General features: G+C 44.4%; 1 protein-coding gene across 1 annotated transcript; it reads left to right on the plus strand.

Annotated features, from left to right (window-relative positions):
• Positions 1 to 203: 203 nt before the first annotated feature.
• Positions 204 to 26,010, plus strand: LMNB2 (lamin B2). Its single transcript, XM_018083480.3, is given in 13 exon segments — positions 204 to 246; positions 249 to 406; positions 11,220 to 11,356; positions 15,350 to 15,506; positions 16,230 to 16,355; positions 18,716 to 18,886; positions 20,990 to 21,115; positions 21,319 to 21,539; positions 22,125 to 22,416; positions 22,895 to 23,002; positions 23,535 to 23,654; positions 24,966 to 25,067; positions 25,964 to 26,010. Coding segments are annotated over 13 exon segments (1,803 nt in total). The 3' UTR covers positions 26,006 to 26,010.

Below are 26,010 nucleotides of genomic sequence, written 5' to 3' on the forward strand. Positions count from 1 at the left end.
ACGACCGGAGCCGCCACTCAGCTGAGCGGGCAGCGAAATGGCGGGCGCGCTGCGGCCCGCGCCACTTGGCGCCGTAGACAGCATGTCCCAGGCGGGCGAACGCGCGGAGGGCCGCCCGCCCGCCATCTTAGCGCTCCCTCCCCCGGTGCGGCGGATTGAATGAGCTGCCGCCCGCCCGCCGCCAGCCCGCCAGCCCAGCGCCAATGCAGGACCCGAGCCGCGGCACCCCCGGCCGGGACCCGCTGTCGCAGACCGCATCTCCCGGCTGCAGGAGAAGGAGGAGCTGCGGCAGCTCAATGACCGCCTGGCCGTTTACATCGACCGTGTGCGGGCGCTGGAGCTGGAAAACGACCGGCTGCTGCTGAAGATCTCGGAGAAGGAGGAGGTCACCGAACCCCGGGAGACGGTAGGGGTGAGGGCAAGCAGCGGCGGGCCCTGGGGCGATCCGTGCCGGGGAGGTCCCGGCCCGGGCCCGTTCCCGGATGCCACGTTTCCCAGGCCTTCGCGGCGCGGGGCGCGCTGTGGCGGCTCCTCCCGCGCGCCGCCGCGCGGCATGCGCTCCGTCCGCGCAGGGGAGGAAGGCGGCTCTGGCGGGGCCACCCGAGGAGCCTCCAGGCCGCCCGCGCGGGCCTCCCGGGCGCGCAGCCGCGCGGCGCTCTCTTGGACCCGCCGCGAGCCCGTTTGCACATGACGGCGGGCTGCGTTCGAGGCGGCTCAAGCCGGGATTCGGTGGCGGACGGGCTGCGGCGGGCGGGGCTGGCCCGGCGCGCGGTTTCGGTGCGAGACCCGGGTGCCCCGTAACCGGGCCACACGCGTCCGCCCCGGCACCGCCGTGCTGGGTGTCCTGTCCTGACGACTGACGCGGTGGGATGGGAGATTTGAAAGCGTTTAGGCTGACTTTACCTCTCACCGGAGGAAATCTTTCACAGACCCCCCCCCAAACGGTCGGAATCCAATCCTTGTAAACGGCTCTGATTTGCTTCCTGCGATTTCGGAGGCAAAACTCAAATGCTCCTTTTTCCGAAGCCACGCTCTGCGTTTCCCTATTCTGTGGTGTCCGCTTCCCCCCGGGACTCTCGTTCCCCTGTGGAGGAAGGATGTAGTAGGTGACACACTGAGGGCGGTCGGTGACACACTGGGGACGGTCCCACCCATCCTGTGCCAGCCCAGACCCCCTCAGCGAGGTGCGGGGTCCCACCGCCGAGCTGAAGTTGCACTGCTTTGGAAAGCCTGTCAGTAAACAAAACAGCCCGTGCTGTAGCTGCTGGGATGTGATGGATTGCTGTGCCACTGTGTAGGCTTTTTAAATTTTTTTCTTTTTCTTTCTTTCGCCCTTTAAGAGTCTGGTTTAATGATGCTCAGGGTGGTGGGAGGAGGGTTTAGATTAGGTTAGTTTAAACAGACCAGATATGATAATGTCTCGTTTGGGGAATGGTTGGTGTATCTGCAATCAGTGTACGTCCAAGACTGAAGTACCTTTGAAATCCCTTTGTATCTCTTAATAATATATTGTAACATCTAGGTTTTCAAAATAACTAGATATTTCTAAACGTGAAACATCACTATGCTTGCCCCATGTGAAATCATGCTGTAAACAGAATAAGTACATCTAGTTCAAGGAACTTCTATGCTGTAGATCCCTGGAGACTAAAAGGAGTATTCATTTGAAATAAAAGAGGCAGAGTGTAACTCTGTTGACAGCACACGTGTAGCAGGAGTAGGAGGACTATCAGACAACGTAGATATAACCTCATTAGACTTTAATATGAACATAAAGGAACTCCTAGTAGCAGTTCCGTGTGCTGTCCATTCTGGAAAAGTATTCTGACGCAGTAATCGGAAAATGAACTTGAGAATTTTGATAGGAATCTTTTGGTTACTTTGCCCTTGAGTTTTTTCATCCAGACTTCAAAAATGTCTTAATCTGTAGATACATTATAACAAACTTTTTCATCAAGCTCTTCTTTGACACTGACGCTTCAGCTCTTCTCTGAACCGCCTTTGTTAAATACTTTCCCCATCCCTTTTGGAAGTTCTTTTTATTCTTTACATATATCCACAGAGGGAAACTTTGTAGTTTTATTGTTTGAATGCTGGATAGTGCACAGTGGTTTAGGACTGTGGGAGCAGTAAGATTTCAGATGGCTGTCAGATTTTGGTTTTACTGGAATGGGAGAATCTTGTCCTTTAGCTTTTGTGACCAATTTAGTAAACTGGATTTTCTGCTGACAATTCGGTTTCCTTATTAGCTGTTGGAATTTCCATTCATAAAATGATTAGGCTTAGTGTGAAATAAGATATTAATTAACAATAAACCCTCCAAACTCCACAAAACCCAAACAAACCCCAAAGCAACTTCTGTTTAGAAGCACAGTTAAACGTAGTCCAGTGGTATCAGTGTACCATTCTGTCTACATCATTAGACCTTTATATTAGCTCTACATGCTTATAAGGGACTATTTTCTATTTTTCAGGGTGTTCAAGATGAAAATTCCCATTGGTTGGCCTAAATTGTGTGTAAATTTGACTCTGATCTTATTTATTTATTTATTTATAAAAGCTGAATGAATATTCTGTTATTTTTGGCTTATCTTTGGTAATGGCAGAAAACCTCCTCTGTCACAGTGGTAGATGCTTGTTGTGGGGTGCAGGCAGGAGGGGCTGCTCACCAGTGTTAACAGCAGAGACTTTTACCTTGAGAATAGATGGGTTCATGATCCAAGGTGGACATGCCAAAGCTGAGGATGGCTGTGGCAAGCAGCAGACAGGAGCATGGTTTCATGAGACAGATGCTTTTCCTTTGCCTGTCACTCCAGTATCCCACAGTGACCACACCTGAGCTGGGGGAGACCATTACTGACTGACATGACCTGGCATGTCCTGAGTAATGGTTGACCCTGACACTCCCTGCATGTGTGGGAACAGTTTTGATCTTGTTCTCAAACCTCTGGTTTAGGGTAATATCTTCTAGATGAAAGAAGTTCTACTGATGCTGTTCAGGCAAGGACCATAGTCCCTGTTCTGCCAGAGACTCTTTAATCATCACCTGATCAGGATGTTCTTTTTCCTTGTTGTTTTAATCACCAGTTTGCAGAAGATTGCAGAAAACAGCCACTTTCTCCTCTGTGTGGCAATCTTGGCAAGGCTTTAGGATGAAATCACTGTTGGGGTTTTTGAGGGACATGGGGCTGCCACCTCTTAACAGTAGAAAAAAGGAACTTTGCAGTTGATTAATCTTTAGTTCTTTACTAATTATAGCCCTTTCCCCTGCTTTTTCTAACTCTGTTCACTGGTGCTTTACCTTTACTTGTGTGCAGTAGGCCTTCAGAGAAATAAGAAATGTACCCAGTAAACCTTCAGACAAAAGGGCTGGTACGGAGCAGAGTTCACAGATCGTGGTGGAACTTGGTGCCAATCACACCAAGGTCGTGGGTTCAGTCCTGCTGTGGGCCAGTCACTTAAAAGTTGGACTCTGTGATCCTTGTTGGTCCTTTCCAACTCAGAATATTCTGTGAAATGCAACAAAAAAAAACTTCCTGTGTAGGTGGGGGAACATCTAATTGTCCTCATTCCATCTCTGTTCTCCTGCATCAGTCCCCTTGTGTAGCTTAGCCTGTGACAGAAAAGAAATTGAGCTCATCCCCTTGGATTTTTTTCTACCTCCCTAGTACATGACTGATGCTGTTCTCACTGTGTTGGGGGTCACTGTTCCAATAACCCAATTTGTGAGTCTGTGGGGGGGAATAATGGAAGGGCTAAGAGGAGAGTCCTAGAACTCTCCTCAGTTCCTTTATCCTGACTCCCTGCCCTCCCCTGCAGTGCTTATGGCTGCAGCCTCACAGAACAGATGTTTTGATGGGCACAGGAGGGATTACTGCACTGTTCTGAGGACACCCTACTGTGCTCACCCTCTGAAAGGAGAATTACAGAGAAAAATAAGAGAAGATCCCTGGGAGCCTCAGTCACTGACAGCAATTGCCCTTGTGACAAAAGCAATACCTGTGGGGGCTCAGCTGGGGGGACAGAGGGGCAGAATCCCCCCTCCCCTGCTGCCCACACTGTGGGATCAGCCCAGGGCACGGGGGGTTTCTGAGTGCCAGCACACACGGACAGGGTGTGTGGAGCTTCTTATCCACCAACACCCCTAAGTCCTTCTCCTCAGGGCTGCTCTCAATCCATTCTCCACCCAGGCTCTGTTTGTGCTTGGGATTTGCTGTAGAATCCAAAACCCTGCTGCCAACAGTGGTTGCACAACCCAGCCTTGGTCTGCAGGACCTGCTCAGCCAAGCTCTGCACTCTCTCCACACCACTGAAAATCACCCAGAGCCATGTAGTCAGGTTTGATACTTTTCAGGTCCCTCCTCCCACTATCACTGGTGCCTCTGTGGAAGAGCAGAAGGGACAAAATTCATACGGTCAGGTGAGGCTCAGCAGCCTCTCTACAATGTCCACAAGCCCCTGGGAAGCAGCAACAGACCTTCCCAGATGACAGGTTAGGTCACAAAATGGGTCCTTCCACTCTGAAAATATAACTCCCATCTGAAGGTGATGGAAGAAATAAAGCTAAAAGCTCAAACCAGAGTTCAGAAGGAATCAGATGGACAGGCTGCAGCCCAAGCCACTTCATGTCCATGTGCACCCAAAACATAACTCTTCCTGCACAGAGACCAGGCTGGACACACTACAAATTGCATTACAGATGTGCTTTCACTTTTTTCTCCTCTTCTGATTGTCAAAGAGCCTGCAAATTTGTAATTGGGCAACACAGGGGACAAGAAAATAGAAAAAAGAAAACAGATGTTTCCATAGCGGACTCTGAAAGACAAGACTGCTGGATGCTCTCATCTACCAGTCTGTGCTGGGAGCACTCAACAAAGCTCACTGGGCAGTGGATCAAGGGCAGACACACCAACAAACCACTTGAGAAGAGCCACGAGACGTCACTCAGTGAAGACAGGAAACACATCAAGAAGGAACTGAACCAACATACTAGACAAGAAACATGCTCCAGCCAACCACAAGGGACTCCAGCCAAATTTGGTGATGCAACATTAATCTCATTAGCATGCATTAATGTGCAAAACACGAGTTGATTCCCACCAGGTGTGACTCGATATGTTATTTACTCAGATATAGACTGACAAAGGACTGTCAGTCAGCTATGGCTCAGACTCACCAGGAACACCAGTCAAGTTCTCAAGAGCAATGAAGATGTGTGTTGTGTCACCTCCCAGGTGATGTCTGTAGTGCCAGAAGACCACTTAACCCAGGAGGCTACAACTTGAGTGACCCAACACCCACAGCAGCGTCTGAACATGGATTTTGCAGGTGGCAAAGAGGCAACAGCAGAGCCACATCCCCTGGTCATGACAGTAGCTCTGGTGTACACAAAGGGCACAGCAGCTCCAGTACTGGCAGACAAGTGGAGACCAGGTAGGACTGCAGCCACCTGCACTGAGGGACATCAGGCAAAGAAAGCATCTCCAGCCAGGCAGGGGAGGGGATTGTCCTGCTCTGCTCTGCACTGAGGCTGCCTCACCTGAGTCCTGTGGCCAGGTTTGGGCACCACAATTTGAAAAAGACATGAAGCTCTTAGAGACTGTCCAAAGGAGGATGGTGAAGGGTCTGGAGAGGAAGCCTTATGAACTGAGGTCAGTTGTTTTGTTCAACCTGGAGGAGACCGAGGGGACACCTCATTGGGGTCTTCAGCATCCTCCTGAGGGGCAGCAGAGGGGCAGGTTCTCATGACCAGTGACAGGACCTAAGGGAAAGGCTGGAGCTGAGTTGGGGAGATTTAGGTTGGATATCAGGAAGAGATTTTTCCCCCAGAGTGGTTGGGCACTGAACAGGCTCCCCAGAAGAGTGGTCACAACACAAAGGTTGTCTGAGTTCAAGAAGCATTTGGACAATTCTCCCAGTCACAGGGAGTGATTGTTGGAGTGTCCTGTGCAGGGCCAGGACTGGATGATCCTGATGGGTCCCTTCCAACTCACCATATTCTATGACAAAGTAGGTCAAACATATCTACCAGTGGGGCTGGTGAGCCTGCTAAGTACTTTAAACTGGGAATGATAGGGGAGGGATGGATTCTGCTCTGGTAAGGCCAGGTGAGAAAGTGGTGGATGGGGTAAGCAAGCAAAAACCTGGGGTTATGTAAACAGAGGAGAAAGTAACAGGAAAAATGATGAAATGGAAACACCCCAAGCTTAGGCATGTAAAGAAGGAGATGCCTGGGGGGGACAGCCTTGTGGGGATTGCTCTTCTGCCTTTCCTGGAGAATTGTCACACTCGGGTGTCTCCCTGAAGTGCCTGTAGCACTAATGTGTGCAGCATGAGCAGCAGACAGGGGCAAGGAGAAGTCTGTGGGCATGTAACAGAACACTGACCTCTTTGGAATCAGGGATAGCTCACATGTCTGGAGTGCTGTGCTGGACAGATGGAGACAAGCTTTTCAGGAAGGTGAGGAGTTGCCTTTCGTGAGAGAGAGCAGTGGGAATGCCTGGAGCTCTGCCTAAGAACAGGTTATGAATTAACTGAGAGCTCGTTGGGCAGACCAAGATGGGCAACGTGGGTCAAGAACCTGATCTGATCGAGAAGATGTAAATGAGGCCTGATTCAGACAACTTGATGAAGCTTCACATGCACTGTCTTTGTGCTTTCCTGGACCTATTACTTAATAAATAAAAGAGAAATGGTCAGGGCAGTGACCATGAGACAGTGGAGTTCAGGATCTTCAGTGGATGGACCAGAGCAGGAAGCAGGACCACAACCCTGGATGTCAGGAGAGCAGACCTTCCTTAGCCACTTCAGGGCTCTCTCTGGTTGGAAGAATCCCAAGTTTCCAGCCCTGGATAGAAAGGGGTCTCAGAGAACTGGGTTGACATTCAACTATAATCTTCTCCAGGATCAAGAGTGGTCTGTTCCAACAATCAGAAAATGGAACAAAGGTGAGAGGAGACCTGTCTGGATGAGCAAGGAGATCCTGGCTTAAGTCAGACATAAGAAAGGCCAATGTACTTAAAGCCTTCTTGTGGTCAGAGTAGCCTTCAGGAATCCCAGGCCCCTGAAACCAGAGGGAAGGTCTTTTTACAACACCTTGCTTTCTGGAAAGATTTTATTTTTAATGGCTTTTTTACTTGTTTTAACAAACTGCTCAGAATTCCAACAGTCGTAGATTTTTTTTGTTTGTTTGTTTCTTCTCTTGCTTCTGCAAGGATGCTAAAACCAAGTCAACTAGTTCTTGGCAAACCTGCTCCTGTGTGCTGCTGAGAACCAGGTTTCTCTCTTGTGGCTTTCTGGATTAGCCACTCCATGGGCACTCACTATTAACATATGAAAATAAGAACAGATGTCATCTCCTGGATTGGACTAACTGAAACCTATTAGAATTACACTTAGAAAATTGTGTTTTCTGCTTCTCTGATCTCCTGTAATGTCTCTGTTTTCCTGGGTCAATAATCACTGTGTAAATCAATGCTGTTCCTGTATTCTGAATGCTGCATGCAGTTCTCTTAACTTATTTTAAAATATCTAGAGCCCGTAAGGAAAAAAAATATGAGCAGACTAGCAGAACAATTTCTGACCAGGAGCAAATCTGGAGAAGAGATGAGGAGAAACCTGAGGTTTCCAAGTCAGGAGTCCAAACAGATTTGTCTAGGAAGCAACCATTGAACATTTCTCACAACACAAAACATAAAGGCATGAAATAAAATTATCAAGCAGTAGGTCTTAATCTCCTAGCTGTGCTTGTGTGATACTCTCTGATGTGAAATCCAAAAGCTAAATTGATTTACAATAGGATTAGACAAATTAGCAGTGTTTGGTGGCTGCTGGGGTTTGGTGCCTGGAAGCAATCTTTGGCTCAGAATATTTTTTTTTTTTAAATTTTTAGAAGCTGGGGTATATGGGAGTGAAGAATTGTGTGGTGCCTTGTTCTCTATACTTTTTCCATTCAGCATTTGCTTCCAGCTGCCACTCTTACTGCCTTACACTGGAAGGGTTGGCCCAGGTTTCAGGTGTTTGTGTCTTCCTGAAATGTGGGGAGCAGGAAACAAGGGGTTGATGTAACCCAAGCAAGGTGATGAGAAATGACAAATGGAGGAAGGAGTTGGAACTGATGGATTCTCCTGATGGAAGATGTCATCAGACAGGTTGTCTCTTGAGTCAGGTATTCCTTGGGGGTGTTCCAGGGACAGGTAGGTGCTGTCTGGTGGTGTTCTGCACAAAGTGTCATGAGACAGAGAACCACAAAGGGGCTTCACAGGTGCCAGAAGCACTTACTCAACTTGCTTCTCTTGTTGCTGTGGATATTGGCTGTTCCTGTTGACTTTTTGTTTGGTTTTTTTGTTTAATTTTTGTCCAGATAGGGCAGGTGAGGCTTGTCCTAGGAGGTCCTGCTTTGCTTTAACAGCATCTTTCTAAGAACAGCTGGAAGTGTAACTGTACTAGAGACCAAACTGAGTAGCAAATGTAAAGAAATTAAAAAAGGGAGTGGGCAGAAGAGTGTCTGTAGAGTCAAAACAGAGCAAAATCTTATATGTGCACTAAACAGTGGCACTTGTGGGACTGTACTTCTCTGGAGATTTTCAGTGAATCATTAGACTCTTAAGTCAAGTTCCTTCCACCAAAACAGAGTTTGGGGAGTGACAGTTTCAGGGAACAGAAATACTTTGCAGAATTTCTCTCAGTGCTGGGGTAGAAGAGTGCTTTCTGTGAGTAACCATCTTGGACTAGAAGTGTTGCCAAGCTCCTAATACCAGGCCAGTTCTGCTGAGCTGTCACCACTTGTTCTCATTTGAGCCTACTGCTGCATTTGGGTCTCTTTTCTCTACTTGACCAGTGCTGAAAATAAACATGATGCTGTTTTTTTGTGGTCTGGAAAGACCATCTCAAACTGTCCCCAGATTCAGTTTGATCATCTGAAACTTTGATCAGTGTTATCACAAATCCATATTCTCTTTGCATCCCGTTGTTAGAGTTCTAGCAAGGGCTGTTTGTGGTTTTGTTTTCCATTGATTGAAGGTGTTACTGCTCCCAGCTCTCTGCTGCTGCCTCCTTTTGCTGGAAGCTGCAGCGTGTCCTTGTGTCTCAGTTATTTCTGTCTGCCCAGTGTATTACCTTGAAATTCCAGTGAAAGTGGCCTTTTGGCTCTGAATGGACCTGTGTGTTTTTTTTCTCATGTGTGTTGCTGAAAGAAGAGCAGAGAAGAGGTTAACATGCTGCAGAAGAAAAATACATGCTAAGCTCCTACCATGAGCTGTGAGTTATGTCCTTTCTAATTAAAGCATCACAGACTCTGGTTGTCTTTTTAATAACAGGTTCAGAAGCAGCTTTCATCATGATTTTTAGATCCATCAAGCTATATTGTCTCTACACAGGAATTACATGAAGTGTTTATGCTTTTTTTCAGATTACTGGTTTTTGGTGTTTTTAAGCTCTGCATTTTCTGTAATGCCTCAAAAGCATAAATTCCTTAAGGCCTGTTGTAGGTATCACACCAGCAACACCTCTTTGTGACAGTATTCATGAAAACCTCAGGAAAAAGGCTGCCTTCCTCTGGACCTTGAGGTGCAATTCCAGCTTATGCCCTGGAGAACTGGGAAGGGATTTGTCCCTGTGTCCTGCACTGTGATTTAGTGTGTGTCTCTGAACCTACAGCAATACAGCCCCAAGTTCCTGGTAGGTCTCCTGGGACAGGATTTGAGCACACTGAGGAACCAGAGGGTCTAACAAAGGGCTGGCATTTGAGAAGGAGAGCTGTAGGTGCAGTACCTGATGGTGCAGAACCAGTGCTTCACCTTTGGGCAATTGTATTTTGGATTGCAATTTGCAAAGACTGTACTTTGACTCAAGGATCATCAATAATGAAAGGCTTTACAGCTTAGAATCTCCAATTTTTAATTTTTTTTTTTTCACTGTGGAGTTCTGCATGAAAGAGTTTAGCGTAGTCATGGTGTGCTTCTTCATAGAACTTGCTAAGTTTTGTAAGTGATAATACAGAGATGTGTTGGCTTGTGTCAGAGAGAGCCTCTGGTGAGTCTGTGGAGAAAAAACAACCCCAGCAACCCAAAACTTAGATGGAATAAAGCTTGAAAGAATTAATTCTTAAAAGAAAAGAAGCAAGATTGCATGGATAGATGGTTGCATGGGTAAGGTGTTTCTGGTTTGTGGTGTGCTTGTAAACTAAGGCTTCTCAGCCCTCATACTGTCACATTTTAGTTAACTTCAGAAGTTTTATGAGAAGTAGAGTCTTATCAGGAACTTAATTATATCCTGGCTGCTTTTAATCAGTCTCTCTGAAGACCAGATGGTTGTGTCTGTCATTGGTGCCACTCTGATGCTGAAATAGTACTTCTAGGAATTGAACATTTTGCTTTCTTGTTTCTGCATTTTATCTTTGTTATGGAATTTCTCTTCCTAAAATTTGTGCATTCTCGTTTTGGCTTCTCTCCCTCTGTGATTGCTGTGTTCCTGGATTTAGATTAGTAAATACAACTCAGCATATTCTTTGATACTGTGATGATTGTTCTGGTCCCTTTAACAGAAGCAATAGCAGCAATCTTATATGGCCTGAACATTTTAGCTATCTGATACACCTTTCAAATAATCTTCCATTCTAAAAAAAAACTAAGGTGTAGAAGACTTTAAGGTGCCTCGTGCAGTCTGAATAGCTAATTGATTATGTGATATATTGAATTGGGACAGGGAGAGGTCTGGAGATCCTTATCCTCTGAGGTAGAGAACTGGAGTACAAGTTCACTTCTGAACAGTTCACATTTCTGGAGTTCATCTGGTTTCAGATACTTTTTAGTTTTATAGTGGAAGAGCAGCAGAGTCAAACTGGGCCCTTGGGCTTGTGTTCCACAAAATGTCTTAAAGTGTTTATAAAAAAAAAAAAAATCTCCCAAAGCAGCAGTATTAGAAATGAGAGCAAAGAATTTAAACTAAGATTGTAGGGTGCACTGATCTGCTGCAGTTTATCTCTTGGGAAGACTTGCACACTTCAAATATAGTGTGTTTTGTTATGTGGTACTGATAATGAAAACTAAATCTTGTCTTTGCCCATTAATTGAAAATGTTGAATATAGAATGTTCTTAAATAGCAGAAATCGATATCATAAACCCTTTTTTTCAAAGAAACTTATGTGAAACCTGGTTCTGTGTTTGTTCTCTGATAGTCTTTGGGATGTTCTCACACCTGAATACTTTTTTCCCCTTAGGTGAGTGGAATCAAGAGTCTCTATGAGTCTGAACTGGCTGATGCCCGAAGAGTTCTGGATGAAACTGCCAAAGAGAGAGCTAGATTACAGATTGAAATAGGAAAACTGAGAGCAGAACTTGAGGAGTTCAATAAGAGGTGAGCAGAGCACTCTTTTATTATTTTTTTTTCTTTTAATTAGAATAGGCAATACCTGTTGTGGGAATTATACCATTGATGCTTCTTAAACTGCCTTTTGGAAGCAGATCAATGAGGAGATGCAGGTTTGTCAGAGGGAAATGCCTCTGTTAGTTGGTGCAGCTGATCAGAGCAGATAATTGCACCAGTATATCCACAAATGTATTTGCAGGTCTAAGATGAATATCCTGTGATTGGAGCAATTTGAGGCTGAAACAAGAGGCTGTGCCTGCTTTGTCCTGTTGTACCTCCCCTTAGGTGAACATGCACGTGTGCAGTGCCTGGTAATCTGGGCTGAGGAGCTGATCTACATTAAAACTGACCCATCCAAGGGAGGGTTAACTTTAAAACAGTATCAGTTTTATTGTCTGGTTCACTGTCACAGAAATGGAGGGAAAGGGAGCAGTCTGGGAATGTGGAAGCAGGGTTGCCTTGAAAACACAGGAAGCTACAATGTAAGTGTGCTGGAAAAAGACCTTGTACTGACTACATTTTAAAAAAACTGCTGCTCAGTCTGCATCACAGAGAATTAGCATAATCAACTAGCTCCAGAAGCCAGATGTGATCTATTATTTCAGTTCCCATGGGAGTTTTTGTAATCAAATACATACTGTTTAGCAGTAGAAACATGATTTTAAAATTAATATATGTGGTGGCAAAATCAATTTTTGCTTCTGATTGTATTTTGGTACCTGTTTTAATAGATAAGATTTGGGAATTACAGACTTTTCCTGAGCAGGTCAGTATGTACATCACCTCTGTGTGAATGCTGTTGGCCATAAAATAGCTTTTAATCCAACAGTGCCAGTACAGGCCTACTGTAAGTCTCTCATCTCCCTTTTTTTGCATCTAAGTGGTCATAAAAGGAATTAAGTGTTTCCCTCCTTTGTCTTTTTTTTTTTTCCTGACTAGCTAGTTGATTTCTGGTAAAGTATTTTGTTTTCTCTGTAAACTTTGCTGTATCACTGGATATTCATTTTCTGTGCTGAGCCCTCTTTTTAAACGCAGCCATTGGAGATATTTTGTGTGTTTTTCCCTAAAACAATTGTCAAAAGGTGAAATGGCACCTGTAATTGAGTGTGTCAGAGTGAAGCCTGTTGAAGCACAGTCCATACCCCAGGCCTGCCTGTGGCCAGAAAACCTGTGCACTGGTATTTATGGACTTGGTTACCTCAACTTTTGTTAACCTTGGAAAACCCCTCTGGTAACTGGGTCAGCCATAAACCTCTGAAGTGAAGTGAGGTGAATCCCACCCAACCCTACTGGGAGGTACCTGTTGGGACTGTTTTTCCTCTTCAGAGCCTCAGGCCAGCAGTCTTGGCATTTGTTTGAGATGGGATATTTTCCCTGCCAGTTGGCACTGTGTGGTCATTAAGGTTGTCTCTCTTGTCTCAGTGACAGCAAATACTTTGCTGGCTTGGCTTTTAAAGTAAACTCCAGAAGAGAGCAACAGTGGTAACTGGGAATTTGGTTCACCTCTCCTGTTCTGCAAGGTGTTATTTCTGTTTTGACTGAGGTATCCTTGTCAGAAGTAGTGTCACTTGGCAGGTAATGAGAATCCAGTTGATTCCAGTTCTTTAGGCTTTTGATACCACTAAGAGATTTTACAAATAGCTTGTTGTAGAAAGTTGTACACTTTTAAAGTGATTGAAATGGTGTTTTACCTCGGATCACATCCCTTGTCCTTTATTGGGACAACTGAGCTACTCCTTTACCAGTCACTTTCAATGACTGGTTAATTCTACCAGACTAATTTTGAACTTTTTATTTGTTTGTTTTCTAAGATAAACTAAATATGAGGAAAATATACCTGGTTTTCTATTTTTCTCTGTTTTTACAGTTCATAGCAGTAGAATTGAATTCTTCTTTGGCTTCAGAGCTGCTCCTGCCAGATTCCTTCCAGTCCATTCAGACTGTGCACTCCCAGCTCTGACGGGGGTGAACGCTGGGCTGTAGCTTCCTCTGCCTGCTACCCCACATGTAGGGACAGGACAGGGGGGGAATGGCTTCAAGCTGAGAGTGGCTTTAGGTTAGATATTATGAACAAATTCTTCCTGTGAGGGTGGTGAGGCCCTGGCACAGGTTTCCCAGAGCAGCTGTGGCTGCCCCATCCCTGGAAGTGTCCAAGGCCGGGTTGGACGGGGCTTGGGGAGCAACCTGGGATAGTGGAAGGTGTCCCCTGCCCATGGCAGGAGGCTGGAATGAGATGAGCTTTAAGGTCCCTCCCAACCCAAGCCATCCTCTGATTCTGCAGTCACTGAAACATTTCCCATGAGCAAACCTGGCAAAAGCTTCTGGAAAGAAAGAGCTCTTGAGGGTTACCCGAACCTGGTGTTTTTTGAAGCACTGACACATCTCCCCAGATACATTGACTGCTGTTGGGAACTTTCAGGCACCTCAGGGACCCCCAAAAGCAGGTTGCACTTTTGTAAAACCTCTGTCACGTTTTTGCATGAAGGCAATAAACCAGGCTGAAATTATAAATGAAAACAAAAATGTGAATGAAGGTGGCTTGCAGTGTTCTCAGTGTCAGTGTCCTTGAAGGAGCAGAAGTTACTTATCGCTGTCAGAAATTCTTTATGGTGCTTTGTCAGGCTGTACATCCAACACTCCTGTTCATTCCCATCCCTGGAAGCACTCACTGCCTGGCTGCTGTAGGTGGGAGGAAGCAGGAGGCTGTGTGAGCACACACTGCTGTTCATGCTCGGTGTGAAGTGGCATTTGCCCTTTGGGTCCTGCCCAGGCAGAAGGCTCCCAGGTCTGCCTGGCTGTGACACAGAACAGTGGCTTGTTTTACTACACAACACGTGTGCCTCGGTGGCCTGTGACATTCTAATTGCTGCTAAATAACTGTCTTGTTTAAGAAGTCATGTTTTGTCTATATGTCTCTTGCAAGCTGCTGAGTCTGAAGACACTGCACATATGTTGCAGAACAGAATTCACAGCGACAGATTGGACCAATGATTAAGAAAAATCAGTTACAGTTAAATGAAAACAAATTCCAAGATCTACACCAAGGAATGTAGAGAGGACATGAGTCTTCTTCTTGTATCTAGAGTGCATTGCAAAATAAGGGTGTTGACTTAGAAAAAGATGCATATCATGCTGAACCTTGTAAGGAAACACTGTCTGTAGGGCACACCAATACCCCATCACAGGGGATTTTTGTTAAAAAAGATAAAAAACTGTTCCCTGCATCCTGAGTGGTGTGAGAGTAGAACAGCGAGCTGAAGCTGCAGCAGGGAGGGATTTACTGCACATAACAAAACAGTTTTTTAAATAACATAACAACACAGACCTAGAGAAGCTGCAGAAAGTCAGTATGTTAAAGATTGATAAATACTTGATGGGCAGGAGGAAGATGACCTTGATGATCTCAGCTCAAATAATCATATTTAAAGCAGCTGGAGATGCTTTGCCTGTAGTGAATATTGCTGAAGAAATACTGTTTTACTGCTGAAAGGTGACCACGTTTCCATAGTGAATTACTTTATACTTTGTGTGGGAATATGTCATGAGGAATAGGCTTGGCCACATCAAATAGAAAACCCTGGGGATGCTCAGGCCTCTTTGGGGATTGCATGTACTCCTCCTCATGGGCTGTACTCTGAAGTAAAAGATTTCAACAGTTTACTGTGCTGTGCAGCTGCAAGATGAAAAAATACTGTTTACACCACGTGTGTATTGTCATCTCTCAGCTGCCAGAGTTGCCTTCTTGTTTTCCCCTTGCCTGTCCGTGGCATGTTCTTTGCCATGCCATGAGTTTCCAGCACACGGTACCACTGCACGTCCCGGGGGTGCTTCAGGTCACTGATCAGCATTTGCAGGTTATGCAGGAGCTGTGTGGGGCCTGCTAAAAGGTGTCTGATACCAAAACACCTGTGGTTGTGAGCAGGACACGCTCAGGATGGCTGTGCACCTGTATATCAGTGTAATGAACTGGTGTTCTTGCAGCTACAAGAAGAAGGACGCGGATCTGTCTGTGGCCCAGGGCCGCATTAAGGACCTGGAAGTTCTGTTCCACAGAAGTGAAGCAGAACTCAACACTGTCCTGAACGAGAAACGCAGCCTGGAGGCAGAGGTGGCTGATCTGCGTGCCCAGCTTGCCAAGGTATGCCAGGGAATGCTTCCTTGCTTTAGCACAGGCTGTGCAGTGTGAAATCCCCTTTCTTTCTTTCCAGTTAGTTTGTAGTGTGAACATCACTGATCCACCTCGCTTACTGCTGAACCTTTGCCTGCTCCTCTGGGATGCAAAACTTAAGAAATCTCTGTAAAACAACCAAAACAACATAATGTCTTGGACATTTTGCTCATCAAAAGCTTTTTTTTTAAATGTTCTGATGTTTTTATATTCATGGGATATCAGGTTCGTAAATGTTGTCCTTTGTAAGGTCCTGAATAATTTTACACTTGTGCCAGAGTCCCCAGTGGGACTATGCTGGCAAGAAAAAGAAGGTGCAACACACTGTGCTTGAGGAATTAATAATCCTCAGCTCCAGTATTGCAGTGTATTGAAATAATCCTACATTTTAAATAGCTGGTATGCAAAGGTGAAAGCTTGGTTGAAATATCCATTAGCACACACACATTCTTGTTCTTTTTTTGTTGGTGGTGGTTTTTTTTGAGGGTGGTTGGTTGGTTGGTTTGTTTGTTTTGTTTCTTTTTGTTGTCAGTGGTTCATTGGTTGTTGTTTTTTTAAATCAGTGGCTTGACATTAGATTTGTTATTGTGAATAATTGGTCCAAAGACATCAGATGAAGACCATAAAGGGTTTATGGATGGAAAATAGGAATCTGGACAAAATAAAGTCATTCTCTTTAAAATTCTGTGCTAGGCTGAAGACGGTCATGCTGTGGCTAAGAAGCAGTTGGAGAAGGAGACACTCATGCGTGTGGACCTGGAAAATCGGTGCCAGAGCTTGCAAGAGGATTTGGATTTCAGAAAAAATGTGTTTGAGGAGGTATTATCAACCTAATAATCTTGCTATAGTCCAAAGTTTAGGTAGGTTTTAATCAAACTGACTATGACTAACTGCTAACTAGTTCAGGTAGGGAAAATTAGTGTTATTCTTCCTTTAAATGAGTTGAGTAATAAAATAGTTAAAGGTTTTGCACCTTTTTACATGGTAAATCAGTGGTGGAGCTGGCATGAGAGCCAGGTGACAAGGGTATTGTTTCATTGGCAAGTGAACTAATGGAGCAGCTGACTGCTGTGGGTAAGGGAAAGTCTTGTTCCCTCTCTCTGAACCTGGTTGCATGGCCCTGCTCCTTACCTGCACTGGCTTTGGTTGTTGTTGGACCTGACTATAACCTGGTTTTATTGACAAGAATAGTATGCAACTGCCCTGCTTTTTGCAGAGATAGTTTTCTTCCTGTTTAGTGAGTGGCTCTGGTGAGGACCAGAGTTTTTGTAAAAGTGGGAATTGGGAAGGGGAAGCGTGACCTTCTCTCTGTACCAGATGTGCAGTGTTACAGCAGTTTATTCCATCCTTGGTGGCTCTGCAGACTCACTCAGTGAGAGTTGCCACGTGCTTCTGCCCTTCATCTCACCTATGCCAGGTGTGATGTTTGGCCCCACCATGCACCAAATCATTTCAGCCTGGTTAGCTAGTAAGATACTTAGAGTTTTTTAGTTGAATTAGTTGAAAGCTCAGCTAAGTGGCTGAGTTTTGTTTTACCAGAATCCAAATGAGTGCCCAGACTGGTTTCAGGGATGGGACAGGCCTGTGTGGCTAAGGACAGGAGACAGGGGCTGGAGCAGGGCAAAGAAACCAACCAGGGAGATCACCTGGAGTTGTACTGGCTGTTTTCTCACTTCCATGCCCTGAAGTGGTTGGATTGATGCACGTGACTGCAGTGATAGACTTTTATTTGGTTGTAGGACCTTAAAATAACTTTGCTTCTTGAGGAGAACGTGTTGCTACTGACTGAAGGTGAAGCTAAATGAGACAGCAGAAGCTAATCTTAAAGCTTGCTCTGCTCAAGGGTGGGTGTTCCTTTAGCCATCCCTGGAGCTCTCTGATCTTTGCATGGACCAACTCAACACAAAGCAAAAAAGAAATAGATTTTCTTTAGGTTAATAAATGGGTTTGCTTCAGTGAAGGGTCCAAATCTCTTAGAATTAGAACATCATGACTGGGAGTGTGGCAAGTCAGGCCTGCTTATTCTAGTGGTGTTGAAGTGCTGGATCAGCTCAGCCCTTCACCTGATCCTTTGCAGTCCCCCATGACATTCCTGAGGCCTCTGAGCTGTCATTGCCTACAGTTACTGGGAGACTGCTGCTTGCTAGTTTTTTTGGTGTAAAAATTCACCACAGGAGGGAAAGCTTCTCCCATATCACTTCAGGGCACGTTGCTGTCAGTAAAAGGGCACGTTTCTGTAGATTATTTTTAGATGTAGAGCATTTCTGCAGAACAGCCAGTAAAGTTGCTCTGAATTTGTATTAGCCTGCTATGACTCTGGTGTGGGCATGCAAAATTGAGCCTTGCTTTACTTGCTGTTCTTCCTCATGGCCCATCCTGCTGACTTCAGGCCTCCTCCCAGTACTCAGGACCACTCCCTGGTTGTTTGTCCTGCCCTGAAGGAAGAAATTGTTTTTCTCATACCACACTTTCAGACCTGGCCAGGCCTCTGCATGGCTCAGCTTGAATAAGTGCATGAGTAAGCCTTACCTTACTAGTTTGGGACCAGTGTTCTTAGGCACAGCAAACTCATACTTCTCTAAAAATGAAAATTTCTTAGTACAAACTCTGACCATAAAAAATTATATCCATGTCTTCAGGATTGCTTGGGTTGCTGCTTTATTAATACTGTAATCAAAATCTAACAAGGAAGGGTCATCAAGTATCTAGAAAAAGATGCAGTTTTTCTCTATAGTGATTTTTTTAATATATGTAATGGTCACAAAAGGTGTTAATTTTCATCTGATTCCTTGCAGACTGCTGTTGTACTGTCAGGATGTATATTGAGAAGGAAAGGGTTTGTGGTGCAGCACATGGAATCTCTTTGCTGTCTAAAAATTAATGTTTTCTTCTACTTTCTTCCCCCCATTTTGCTTTTTGTAGCATAAAACAGCTCCTTACTTAAACTCTATATGGCTTTTTTTGAAGCTGTTTTTAGGTTGGATCACTTTAAAGAATTCTGTCCTGCCAAATGAGAACAGTAACTTGCATCTGTTGGTGCCCACAGCAGTTCCCAGGCTTAAAGGCTCCTCTATACTAAGTAGTTAGCACTGAAATAGTTAATTGTTGTCTGAATTTAACTGCTTGTGTTGTTTCCCTCACTGTGGGAATTTGTCCCTCTTTTTCTGTTGCCTGTGTAGGAAATCAGGGAGACAAGAAAGCGCCACGAGCATCGTTTGATCGAGGTGGACACCAGCCGCCAGCAGGAGTACGAGTCCAAAATGACTCAGGCTCTGGAGGATCTGCGCAATCAGCACGATGAACAGGTCAAACTCTATAAGCTGGAGCTGGAGCAGACCTACCAGGCCAAGGTAACCACTGCTGTCAGACTGGAATCCCAGTCTGGGGGAGAAAACCATTTTCACCAGCCCCGCTGTTCGTAAGGAGACCAGTAATTATAATTTGAGAAGGCTTTTTTCCAGTGTTCAGAGGCTTCCTGTGGGGCTTGAGTGCAGGTGCATCTTCAGGGAGGTCATAGAGGTCATAGCCAGTCAACATACAGACTTAGATAATGAAAAGATGACAAGATTTGAACAGGGGAATGATGAATAAATTAAGTTGCTTTTCCCCCCCATAAAAGATGGTTGTTATAAATGAAGTTGGAATGTGAAGGGAAAGAGGCTTAGCTGTGAACTTCCTTCTGTGGATTACTAGACAAAGATGTGTCCCTGTTAGAGACCTGAGCTGGGGAGGAATGTGATGTCAAAGCAGATGGTTGAGTTTAGCTGCTGAGTGAGTCCAGGATGAGATGGTCTTGGGTAAAAGCTCACTTCTTGCACAGAACAGATGTGGAGCTGCTGGAGCAAGTCCAGAGGAGGCCACAAAAGTGATCAGAGGACTGGAGCCCCTCTGCTATGGAGAGAGCTGGGAGAGCTGGGGTGTTCAGCCTGGAACAGAGAAAGCTTGGGACAAGCCTTTTGCGACCTTTGAATACTTAAAGAGGGCTTATAAGAAAGAACATCATGATCTTTGGTAATAAGTAATAGAAATTCTAAATATGAGGATTTGGGACTATGCCAGCATGACTATAAGGTAGTGGATGGTTGTTAGAATTCAAATATTCTTGATTTTAAAACTTTACAAGAAGTAATGGAGTGTGTAGTTGAAGCTCCTTCAAAATCCATAGCCTGAAGAAGGCTCTGTGTGCTGCTTAGAACTTAGTGAACAGCAGAGCTAATGAAAATTGATTTTATAAAGCTTTGTGCTGTGTGGCTAAAAAACATCTGCCTGTAACAGTTCTTAGAATTGGGTCAGTTTAGTTTTTGGGTGGATTCCATGGTGTGTGGCAGAATTGTTGAAGTCCAGCTGCAAGGCATGCAAAGGATGCTCTTTCTCACTGTCTGCTTTGATGAAACCTATCTTGTAACCAGCTTTGAGCTCCGTTGTTGCTCTCTAATTTGGTTAAAATTAGCCACTGGAAATGGAGCTTGTTCACTAAGTGAATTTAAGAAAACAAATTGTATGTTGGCAATTACTAAAGAGAAAAAAGTAAAGTGAATAAACCAAAAAAACATTGTTTTGCCTCTGGGGCAGGATGTCATCTGGAGTGCCGTGGGTAGTTTTATTGCTTCTTGCAAAAGTACTACAGAGTAATACAGAGCAGACTGACAAAGACAATTTAGAGTATGAAAGAGGTCATGCATGAGGAAAGTTTTAAATGAAACTTCACCTGGAAAAGAGATGCCTTTAGAGAAGGGAAAGATACAGTGGATGTCTGTAAAAGGGTAAATAAATAGCATGGGGAAGGTGAATGAGGAGTGATTGTTTATTTTATTTTCAGTAGAAGCAGGGACATTGTTTCTTCTGAATCTGCCACTGGACATTCAAAGAGGATTGTTCTTTATTAATACAGAACTACACTCCCTGCCCCCATAAATTTAAAAAACAGAGACAAATTCTTGCCTGAAAAATCCACTGAGAGAGACAGTAAGCAGCAAAATATTGTCTCTGGCTTAGGAAGTCCCTGAGTTGCAAATGGCCAAAGGAGACATAATACCTGTGGAATATTTTATTGAGTTAGCCCTTGGGCATCCAGGGAACTGCTGGACCAAGACATGGACTTGCTAGGCAGTCTTTGCTGTTGCCCAGTGTGATTGGTCTTAGACAAACAGGCAGAGAATGGTCACTTTTTTGGAAACACTAAGGCAGCTTGTATAATGAAAGGGCTAACAGACTATGTTTTTAATAGCATAAGCAAATACTATAGGAATAGGTCTGAAATAGATTTTCCTGGTCCTTTCTTGCATTTCCTTAATGTTATGCAGTTCTTATCCTAAACTCACCAGATGTCCATTTAAAATTTTTTGAGATTAAGTAGTTGCTATTTTTTTTACCACAAGGATATTGTAGGGGATCTAACTCAATGCAGGGGATCTAACTCAATGCAAGTGACCTGTATAAAACTTACCTTCCAGCTGGAGAATGCCAAATTGTCCTCTGACCAAAATGACAAGGCTGCTGGTGCAGCTCGAGAGGAGCTGAAGGAGGCTCGCATGAGGATAGAAGCTCTCAGCTACCAACTCTCTGGCCTCCAGAAACAGGTAAGGGAACTAAATTTGCTGTCACCTTGAACACAGAGCACTGTTTTGTGTGGATATATTAACGTTCCTGGCCCTCCATATTTTCTGAATTTTACATAGAGGAGTTTTTGGTTACGTTCATTTGGGAGGGAGATGAGTTTTAACCTGTTTTGAGTGGAACTGCACAGCTGCCAACTGGGCTCTCCCTGCTGCTCTCTGCCTAGGCCAGCGCAGCGGAAGATCGCATCCGGGAGCTGGAGGAGATGATGGCTGGTGAGAGGGAGAAGTTTAGGAAGATGCTGGATGCAAAGGAGAGGGAAATGACAGACATGAGGGACCAGATGCAGCTTCAGCTGACGGAGTACCAGGAGCTGCTCGATGTTAAATTAGCGCTGGACATGGAGATCAGTGCTTACCGAAAACTCCTGGAAGGGGAAGAGGAAAGGTAAGTACAGATTCCAGTTTCTTTTCTAAGGACTGGCAGGTGTTGTTTTCATTTCTTACACTTATTTTTTACCTTTTTGAGCAGGAATGCCCAGGTTTTCTTTCACTGAAGTTATAAGGGCTTCACACCACAATGTGTTGTTTGGAACACTTACGTGGAACACTTTGTTGTCAGCTGAACACCATCTTTATTTTATTTTGGTTTTTGTAAGGTCTTGGAGTACAGTTGAATATATCATTCCATGCTTGGTCTTCATCTCTTTTTATTTAAGTGCTTGTACTTCTGCATTTTCCTGGTTTTAAATCATGTGGCCTGAGAATACTGTGTTTAGTGGCAGCTGTGCTGGAGGGGAGGGTTGAGTGATCTGTGTCGCTCTCATTAGCACTGCTTTCCCATGTCATGTATCATCCTGCCAGAGTATCCTCAGGGATGGGTAGCCCCCTCCTCCTCATGTATGCAGTCCTCTGGACACACAGAGCGAGGCTGCTGTCAGCAGCACATCACAGTCTGGTTACTGATGATATCCTAGCTTTGTCTGCTGTTCCCTGGGTGAGTTAATTCAAATGCTTTCTCGATTGCCTTAAGGTTGAAGCTCTCTCCAAGCCCCTCCTCCCGTGTCACAGTCTCTCGGGCTACCTCCAGCAGCAGCAGCAGCAGCACCTCCCTCGTTCGCTCCTCCCGGGGCAAGAGAAAACGCATCGAGGCCGAGGAGCTTTCGGGCAGCGGGACCAGCGGGATCGGCACCGGCAGCATCAGCGGCAGCAGCAGCAGCAGCAGCTTCCAAATGTCCCAGCAAGCTTCAGCTACAGGAAGTATCAGCATAGAAGAGATAGACCTGGAGGGCAAATACGTTCAGCTGAAGAACAACTCGGAGAAGGTGAGTGTCAGCAGAACAAGGAGGAGCTGAACCGAGACCTTACACAGCCCTTTGCAGCACAAGCAGGTGCAGCCACGTGGAGAGGAGGAACAGCAATCTCAAGGTGCAGGAATTAACAGGGGCACTGGAGAGTTGAATGTTGTGGTGGGTTAAAGTGAATGTAATGTTTGCTGCAGGAAGAGAACACAGTTTGTGTTCCAGATGTGTAAACGTGTGCTGGAATATTGCTTATGGAAACAGCCTACTGTTGTCGTGTGAAATGAATACCCTTTAAAATTTTGCTGAATGACCTTAAGGGATTTACAATTTAGACTCTTACTGGATATAGAAAAATACTTTCAAGGTGGAATTCAGATGTCTAACAACCATGCAAATAAATTTATATTCACATTAATTTAATAACAAAGACCTAAAGAAAGCTCAGATGCCTGTATGCTGTTTTGTTCACTCTAAATAACCTTTTGACTCTCTCCATTAGGATCAGTCTTTGGGTAACTGGAGGCTGAAAAGACAAATTGGAGATGGAGAAGAAATTGCTTACAAATTTACTCCTAAGTATGTCCTCAGAGCTGGGCAAACTGTTACAGTAAGTTGTACTTCCAGTATGTCAACAGCGTATTCTTTTGTTGGTGCTATGGCAACAGTTGTAAATCTTGATGTTTGGTACAGCATGATTTGGTGTATAACTTTTGGGTTCATGGATCTCACTTTAGAAGAGCAGTATTTCAGTTACAAAAATGCAGAACATAAATACCGAAATGCTAATATAGAAATTCACTATTTAAGACCATTTTTGGGGCATAAAGTTGAAGAAAAAGGTATTTTGGGGGACAGTTCAAGGACTGTTTGTTGTCAAACACCTTTGCCCCAGTTTGGAACACTAATCCTGCTCAACCTCTTAAAGAAATGGGAACATTTCAGAGCATTCATTCAATCTAGTAGACTGTAGTTAAGTTTAGGACTACAAGTAATAGTATAGTTAAAAGTAGGGTAAAACAACCATTGGAATTCAGAAAAAACCCTGGTATCTAGAGAGAAGTAGGAGAATTAGAGGGAATTGTATATTTAAAAGAAAAAAATTGCATGAACAGCTAATTCCAGAATGTCTTTGTGACTAGATCTGGGGTGCAGATGCAGGGGTATCTCACAGCCCCCCCTCTGTTCTGGTGTGGAAGAACCAAGGCAGTTGGGGCACCGGAGGAAACATCCGCACTTACCTCGTGAACTCGGAAGGAGAGGTAGGCTGTGTCTGGGCTGGGGAGCTCCAGACTCTGTCACTTGAGGGGGGGGTGACATGGCACAATCCTGATTTTGAGATCTCTCCTATTATCTTCTAATATAAGAGTTTATAACACTGAAATAATTAAGTATCTCTATATTTCTCTGACATTTTTGGGATGTTTTTGAAAGCTGGGATCATCGTGGTGGTTATGCCCATAGACATTTTTTTTCTATTTTATAAAAACACCCTGCTAGTAGAGAATTTATTTGGAATTTGAGTATGTACTTTCAGAAGAGACAAAGAAAAGAAACACTGCTGGCAATTCAAAGTTCCCTTACATAGTCCCTATGACATTCTGGGGTGCAATGTGAATATTAATGTAGGAAGATAGCTGTCATTTCCATATTGGAAGCGTATCATGAGTTGTCATTTGACAGAGGTTCCTGTATATTCTGCATTGTGCTACATCTGCCCACAGTTAATGTTTCAAAACCATCCCTGCAGATGACTTTTGCAGGGGAGAATATGTTGTTCATAAGTGTGCCATTATCCCAGCAATAGGAAAGGGGAACAGACCACATTTCACCAGTTTCTGTGCTGCCTTTCTTGCCAGCAGTTCTCTGGAAGCACTTTGTGCACAGTATGAGGTAGGAGGGAGGATCACTTGTACAAACAGAAAGCTGTCTCAGTATTCAAACTGAGTGGTCAAATCCATGTCTGTTCCCACTGTGGTTACCTTCAGTGTCCCTGCTAAGAAGTGTATGTTAAGGACAACTTTTTCCACTACTAGAGTTTTGCACCTCTGATTTCCAGGGTGCAAGTAGATAGAAGAATTTCTTACTGCTAAGAAGTGTTAAAGATAATTTACTAATAGAGGAAGCTTCCTGGGGTTTTAGAATTCTTTTCAGTGCCTGGCTTGGAAGACCATGCTGATAACCAACATATACAATTGAGATTGAATATTTAGTAGAAATTGGGAATATTCCTAATGCTGTGTAATCATAATGAGAAAGTTTAGTTTCTCACATTCCAGTGTGTCTCAGACAGCTCCTACCTGTGTCTGCTGTGACCTTGCATAAAACTGAAACATGTCTGCTTCCTCTCAAATCCCAGGGTAATGAAAGAAAATTCCTGCAGCTAAATCACATTACCATGCCTTTTAGTGCACACAAATAGGAATGATGTGGTTTGCAGGATATTACCAGTATTTGCTTCCATCTAGGTCAAGTTGCTTTAAACCCTCCAAAATTTAATAGGGGTGATATATTGATGGTATAGCAAAAACATAAGGAACAGATAAAAACTACTTCTCTGTCATTTTGTGTAGGAAGTTGCAGTGAGAAGTGTTACTAAATCAGTAGTTGTGCGAGAGAATGAAGAGGAAGAGGATGAAGCAGAGTATGGAGAGGAGGACCTTTTCAACCAGCAGGTAATCAGATGCAGAGCAGATGTTTCACTTGTGCCTCACTGGTTGGATCAATCAGGTGTGAGATTTAGGGAGTCCCTTCAACTTTTGTTGACCATTCTGAGCATCCTGGTCCATGTTTGCAGTGGTTGCCTGGAACCCTGCAGCACTGCTGCAGTGCCCAGGGAGAGGACACTGTGATTGCTGCTGGGATCCACCCAGGTACAGCTCGGGCAGTGGCTGCTGCCAGCTCAGGGTGTCTGTGGCAGAGAGCTTCAGATCACACATTTACAGCATTACCAGGATGTGCTGCTCTGTAAAACAGAGCTGTGGCATTCTTGCTGCAAGCAGAATATAACCAGATAACCACTGCAAACCAGGGAAGGGAGGTGCTTCTGTCGCTGCAAGCTTCAGCTTACTGGTTTATTTTATGATAGATTATACCTTCTACATCTGAAATAAACTTGTTTTTTCTTAGTAATACCACCTGTATGTTTTGATAACACTTGTGAAATAACCAACCAGCAGCTGGCAGAGTGAAAAGGAGAAAGATGCTTCATACAGGTGATAGCAGAAAACATTTTAAATTTATTTGAAACTCAAGCGATTTGTTCCCCTGATCAATGGCTGTTAGTAGCTCTTTTCACAAAGAACTGATTCTGTGAAGGTTTGCAGGTGAGTTCTGAAAGCTTTTTGGTCCTCAGGAGAGATTAAACAGTGTATTTGTAGTATGAAACAGAAAGTTTTTCTTACCCAAAGCAGCAGCTTTGCAGCACAGATCTCTCTTGGATGGAATCAGCATCTGAAATAAAGGGAGGAACTTGCTGGTCTAAAGCAAATGACATCATGATTTTTACTTGTCATCTGTATCACTGCTGGAAGTACAGAGACTAAATTCAACTGTGTCTGTCTTATTTTAGGGGGATCCCAGAACAACCTCTAGAGGATGCTCAGTGATGTGAAAAAA

This window comes from Manacus vitellinus, unplaced genomic scaffold, assembly GCF_001715985.3.
Source record: "Manacus vitellinus isolate BGI_N305 unplaced genomic scaffold, ASM171598v3 scaffold_64_pilon, whole genome shotgun sequence".
Classification (NCBI taxonomy): Eukaryota; Metazoa; Chordata; class Aves; order Passeriformes; family Pipridae; genus Manacus; species Manacus vitellinus.